This window comes from Entamoeba histolytica, genomic scaffold (assembly GCF_000208925.1).
Source record: "Entamoeba histolytica HM-1:IMSS scf_1104750516371 genomic scaffold, whole genome shotgun sequence".
NCBI classification, from domain to species: Eukaryota; Evosea; order Mastigamoebida; family Endamoebidae; genus Entamoeba; species Entamoeba histolytica.
This window is the reverse complement of record NW_001914912.1, coordinates 1-5,978: the sequence shown is the minus strand read 5'-3', so window position 1 is coordinate 5,978 and position 5,978 is coordinate 1. Positions and strand designations below refer to the sequence as shown.

The 5,978-nt window shown below is 25.4% G+C and overlaps 4 protein-coding genes across 4 annotated transcripts in view; 1 reads left to right on the top strand and 3 right to left on the bottom strand.

Annotated features, from left to right (window-relative positions):
- The window catches only part of EHI_006560 (78 kD aglucose-regulated protein homolog precursor, putative), a gene marked incomplete at both ends in the record, with an annotated part of 888 nt that extends 368 nt beyond the window's left edge, over positions 1 to 520 (bottom strand). The window contains one exon of the mRNA XM_001913616.1: positions 1 to 520. This exon is cut by the window's left edge and continues 368 nt beyond it. Coding sequence (XP_001913651.1) covers positions 1 to 520 — 520 coding nt within the window.
- Positions 521 to 1,126: 606 nt separating this feature from the next.
- EHI_006550 (uncharacterized protein) lies at positions 1,127 to 3,316 on the top strand (the record flags this gene model as incomplete). Its single annotated transcript, XM_649389.1, has 1 exon — positions 1,127 to 3,316. One exon carries the CDS (start codon positions 1,127 to 1,129, stop codon positions 3,314 to 3,316), a length of 2,190 nt encoding a protein of 729 aa, XP_654481.1.
- A 7-nt stretch (positions 3,317 to 3,323) lies between these two features.
- On the bottom strand, positions 3,324 to 4,934 carry EHI_006540 (uncharacterized protein; the record flags this gene model as incomplete). Its single annotated transcript, XM_649390.1, has 1 exon — positions 3,324 to 4,934. The coding sequence occupies one exon, from the start codon at positions 4,932 to 4,934 to the stop codon at positions 3,324 to 3,326; it is 1,611 nt and encodes a 536-aa protein (XP_654482.1).
- A 479-nt stretch (positions 4,935 to 5,413) lies between these two features.
- Positions 5,414 to 5,937, bottom strand: EHI_006530 (nucleosome assembly protein 1-like 1, putative; the record flags this gene model as incomplete). Its single annotated transcript, XM_649391.2, has 2 exons — positions 5,414 to 5,866; positions 5,920 to 5,937. The coding sequence occupies 2 exons, from the start codon at positions 5,935 to 5,937 to the stop codon at positions 5,414 to 5,416; spliced, it is 471 nt and encodes a 156-aa protein (XP_654483.2).
- Positions 5,938 to 5,978: the final 41 nt, after the last annotated feature.

Below are 5,978 nucleotides of genomic sequence, written 5' to 3'. Positions count from 1 at the left end.
TTTTCCCTTCACAATATTTTTTATCATATCCATATGCAATTGCTGCCGCTGTTGGTTCATTTATTATTCCTATAACTTCTAATCCTGCTATTTCTCCTGCATATATCGTTGCTTTTCTTTCTTCATCTTTAAAATGTGCTGGTACTGCAATTACTGCTTTACGAGGTGCTATTTTATATTGTTCTTTAGCTTCTTCTATTAATTTCCGTATTATCATATTCCCTATTTCTTCCCCTGAATACCATTCCTCTTCACTTACTCCTATCTCTACTTCCCCATTCCCTGCATTCCGTCGTATTCGATACTCTAATTTCTCCCCTTCTTTCTCTATCATTTCATCATATTTCTTCCCTATCAATCGTTTCGTATCATATATTATCACCCCTTGTGAACTTCTTCTCGCTTCTTCCCCTATTATTCTCCCTTCTTTTGTAAATCTTACTATCGACTCAATCTTTTCTTTCCCTTCTTTACTCTTTATCACTTCAACCCTTTGATGATGTTCATCATATCTTGCCATACATGAATTTGTCGTTCCTAAATCTATTCCTACTACATACTCTTCATTCATTTTTTTGCTTTTTATCTTTTCTTTGTTTTTTTGGTTTTTTTTTATATTCTTCTCCTTGGTATGATTTTTCATTTCTTGATTTGATAAAAGCAATGACTTAAAGAAAATCGTTGGTATTTTTTTATCTACCTTATTTTCAGTTAAAAAAGCTTTTACAAATCATTAAAAGAACGAATTAGCTTATAAAGGGAGATATGAATAATTATAGAAATAAAGGATATAGTTTTGAATAATTATAGAAGTGTATTTCATTATAACTGTAACAAACAAGAGAAATAAAAGGTAGAAAAGAAAAACATTCATAAGAAATAAAATCATATTTTCTTTTCTTTATTCCTTATAAATTTTTTAGAGTTTTCAAAGAATGAGTCATATTTGATAATGAATAATAAGAAATTATATACATTAACGGTTATCAATGAAAACAATTGTTACAAGAGTTAATAGAAAAAATATTTCAACAGCTTTTAAAGTTTACGTCAATGAAAAATATGAAATAGGGTTTTATATAAATTAAATTAAGACCCTATTGGTAGATCCATCAAATCAGTCTGGATGAGTTCAGTTAATCTCATTTTAAATGCACCAAAATTTGTTAGAAAAGCTAAAAAAGCAGAAGAGTCTACAACTACAACACACGAAATAAACAACGAACCAAAAACACAATTAAAGATGGATGCTAAAGTATTTGTTCCAAAGAATAGAAAAACTGTAATATCTACTAAGACAGAAGTTCCTTTTACTCGAACAACTACAGTAGAAAATCAAACTATTAATATTCCTAAACCCCAAAAGAAAATAAATGACGACACAATAGAAGATGTTGATGAAAAAATTCTTAATACTGAAAAAACTCCAGCAAGATCATCCTCTGCATTTGTTCCAGAAGGAATATTAACAAGTAGTCCAATACCTAAACGTTTACCAACAAAACAAGAAGAGAAATATGTTCCACCATCACCAAAAGTGAAATACATTTGTTATACATTACAAGAAATAGAAAATTTAAGAAGTAAAGCCATTCATTTAACTGAAAGTGATGTTTCAAGATTTAATAAAATGGCTAGTGAAAATAAAAAGAAGAAACCTATTGTACCAAAGAATTTGTTTACTACACAATTAAATAATGATGAATTAGTTCAGTCAAAGATTCTTGCTATTCTTAATAAACTTAGTGAAGAACGTATTGTTCCTTCTGTGTTAGCAGTTGAAAGTCTTTTAAAAACAAGTAATGAATTATCAATTTTCCTTGATATGTTATTTAAAAAGTCTATTAATGAACCAAAGTTTGCATCATTATATGTAGAATTCTTTATTCAAGTTAAACGTAATCCAAAAATTTATGATAAATTTGTTCAAGGAGAGAATATTTTAATGAAAACATTACTCGACAAAAGTTGTCAATTATTCCATGCTATTCCTCAACCAAAACCTCGTAAAGAAGGTATTACTCCAGAAGAAGAAATTCAATTAAAGAATACAGAAGAAATTGAAAAAATAGAATATTTTGGTACTGTTCGTTTAATTGGTAAATTATATATTCAAGGGGCTGTTGTTTTTAAGTTACCATTATTATGTTGTAAGGAATTACTTCAAGTTGGAAATGATTTAACAATTGAAGCATTAACTATTTTACTTAAAGATGTCTGGAAGAATTTAAAGGATGAAAATGAAGAAGAACTTCAAAAGATTTTAGACCAAATGAGATTAACAGAAAATAATCATAATTTAGCTAAAAGAACTCATATCATTGTTCAATTATGTCTTGATGATATTGAAGCTAATTGGGTATCTTCATTTGTTGAAAGATCTGTTTCAACACCTGTTAAAGGAAATATTTATTGTAAATATGCCCCTAAAAAAACAAATCCAGTTAAACCTACTCCTACTCGAGGTGCTCATCGTATTGAAAGAGAAAAAAAAGAATATGACTCATCTACACCAACACAAATGAGAACACCAATTCCACAAACACCAACATATACGGCTGGTGTATTTGGAGAACAAATTATATCTAAATTTATTAAAAATGAAATACAAATTGAAGAGATAATGAAAGAAATTGAAAATAGTAATGCATATGGTGAATGTGTTAAAAAATTAGTATCAATGTATGAAACTTGTAATGAAAAACAATTAATTAAAATTAAAGAACTTATTACTCAAATATGTTGTGCAGATTGTGAAGCATTATTAAAAGATGCATTAATTAATATTAAAGAAGATAATGAAGGACTTGAAGGAGGAGCATCAGATGTAATGGCATCATTATTTAGTCAAATGCTTATTAATAACAAATACCAATGGGAAGAACTTGGAGGATATTTAGATGAAAAATTTGAAGATGTGATTATGAAGAAAGCAGGAGTTAAATCTACATTATATGTATTATCTCAAATTGTCCTTGAAATGATTCGTAAAAAAGGAGTTAATGAAATTAGCACAATTCTTAAAGATAAAGAAGAATTATTTGAAGAGGTTATGTGTTGTGGATCATTTGGAGCATCATTATTTAGTGCATGGATGAAAACAAGTAGTGGAAGTAATTTATCTATTAGAGAAGAAAATGAAGAAAGAATTATTCCAGAATTAAAAGAAGTAATTCCATTATTAAAAACCCTTGGAGAAGGACAACAAGGAGAGTTTAAGAAAATGATTGAAAAATTATGGATTGATCCAAATGAAATAACACTAAAGAAATTAGAAGAAATCAAAATATTATTAACTGAAAATAATTTACTTTAATTTTTTGTTATTGACTAATTGTTGTTATGTAACATTTTGTTTCTGCTTCTTCATCTGCTTCAAATGTATCAATACCATTTAATTTTAATTTAAAACATACATTATTACATATATGTTTTTGGAGAAACTTATTCATTCCATTAAATCTATGATTATCACCACTACACCCAAATCTACAACTCATCTCATGATGAATTGCCATATCAGTTAATAAATAATTTTGTTCATGAATAACACCTTGTATATCACTTATTAATAATCTTCTTCCACTTCTTACATAAGTAAAATGACTAAAACAATTTAATGATGCCGAATAATTTTCTAAATTCACTTTTCCATCATTTTTATTCCAATATGTAAATTGTTCTTTAAGTAATGGCTCAATTAAAAAGATGTTTTTTCCTTTAATGAATTGACGTATTTCTGAAATAGTATAATTTTTTTTTAATAATGGTATTGTTGTTGGAACAAATAATTTAATATTAACACATTCAATAGATGATGCATTAATTGAATTAAATTCATTAAGAAATTTCTTTGTTACAGAATAACTTTCTAAAATGCCAATGTAATTATCAAATGTATTATTAATTATATCATGGTCATATTTTACTGCAACTTCTTCTTTATTATTTAATAATCCTTGATGCATGATTTTAAATCTTCCAAGTCCAGAACATTTTAAATCAACTTTAAGTTGAGATGGTTGTACCTCGACTGTTGTTGAAACACCATATGACTTATAACATTCATTTGAATTGATATAATCTTTAGGAATAGAAATAGTAATACCATTCATCGTTTCTTTTTCTTGATTCATAAGACGCTCATTAATATATATTCTTAAATCATTTAATTTATCATCAAATAATGTATTTTTAATATCAATATCTAATAACTTATTAAACCATAATTTATTAATAAGACATTCATTCAAATTGAATTTATTCCAACAAATGTGCTGAATCTTTTTACAGTGAATAGTTTCTTCATTAAACTGTTGTTGATATTTATTATCATATTTTTGTGTTATAAAAACAAAAAATTGATCAATAATAAAATTGTCTTGTTCCATTATTTCTTTTGTTTGCTTATTAATATTTATTGGTGATTTATCAAACAAAATAATTACTTTCTTTCCATCTTTTTTTATTCTCCAATCTACATTTATAACTTTAGTAATTATATCATTAAATGGTATTTGTAATATATTTTCTTTATTATAATTTTCATCAATAAAACATTTAGTATATTCTTCAATATTAAACTTTTCGTATTCAATAAATTGTGGATGTGAGCAACAAAGTCTATTAAATTCATCAATATAATATTGAATAAATCCAAATCTCATTGTTGAATATCGTTTTATTAAAGTCATTATCTTTTCGTTTATAATGTTTATATTCTTTTGACTATTCCTTTCAACAATAAAAGTAATATCACTTATTTTATCTTTTCCTTCATTTTCTATTGAATTTAAATATGATATTATTTGATATTCTGGGCTTTGTTGTTTCTTTTTTCCAGAATAAATTGTTGCTATACTTTCATATGTTTTCATTCTAACAATAGATTCTTCAAATTGTTCTTTGCTAATATCATTAAAATCACTCTCCATCTATGTCTTTTTCTATTAATGTTTTTTTTTAGTTTTTTTTTAAATAAAATAGTTGCTCATTTAATTCTTTTATTCTTTTTATAACAAATGATACTTTTTTAAAGCAATTTAAAGATATTCCATGTAAGGCTTTGATTAAAGTAATTACTGGTTCATTTTATAGTTACAGACTCTATACAACAATAGTTCATAGCTTAATATTAACTCAATTAAATAATTAAATAATACTTTTTCATAACATCATTTCTCAAAAAAGGAAGTAGTAAATACTATTATTTAATTATTATTACTACTATCTTATAAACAAATAAAATAAAGAATACAATGCATCAATGATATATACATAAATGAAATAAAGAAAGATAATCAAAAGAGAGAATATAATTTTTAAATAAGTTAGTTTAGTTAATAAAGAAATGAAAGTAATAAGGAAAAAGAATTAAACAATAATAAAAAAAGAAAATACTAAATTAGTAAAATTATTGTTGAGTACATTCTTGAGGTGCTGGTTGTGTATTAGAATCATCTTGTGATGGTTTTCCGTCAATAATTTGTTTTATTGGTTTTTCGTCATAAGCGTCATCATCTTCATCAAGATCTTCTCCTTCATCATTTAATAATGTTTCATCAAAATAATTTACAGCAGCTGGAATTACTTCATTAATTAATGTAAGTAATGCTTGGAACATATCATGAATAGGTAATGCTTCTTCATCAATTAATCCATCATCATTAATATCATTATTTAATGCTAATTCTTGTGGATAAAATAAATCAAAAAATGATTCAACTTTTGTTTCTTGTTGATTTCTTCCTTTTTTATTTGTTTTTTTTCGTGTAATTTTAAATCGAGGATCTTTTCCTTTAACCCAATCTAATGGTGTAATTGTATTAATTTTTGGTTCTTCAAATTCTCCTTCAATATCTCCTAACTTATATGTAATTTGAATTGTTATTTGATTATTTCTTAAATATGGATTATTACCAAATAAGAAGTTAACATTATATTTAAAAAGTAATGTTGGTGTTCCATCTTTTAATGTA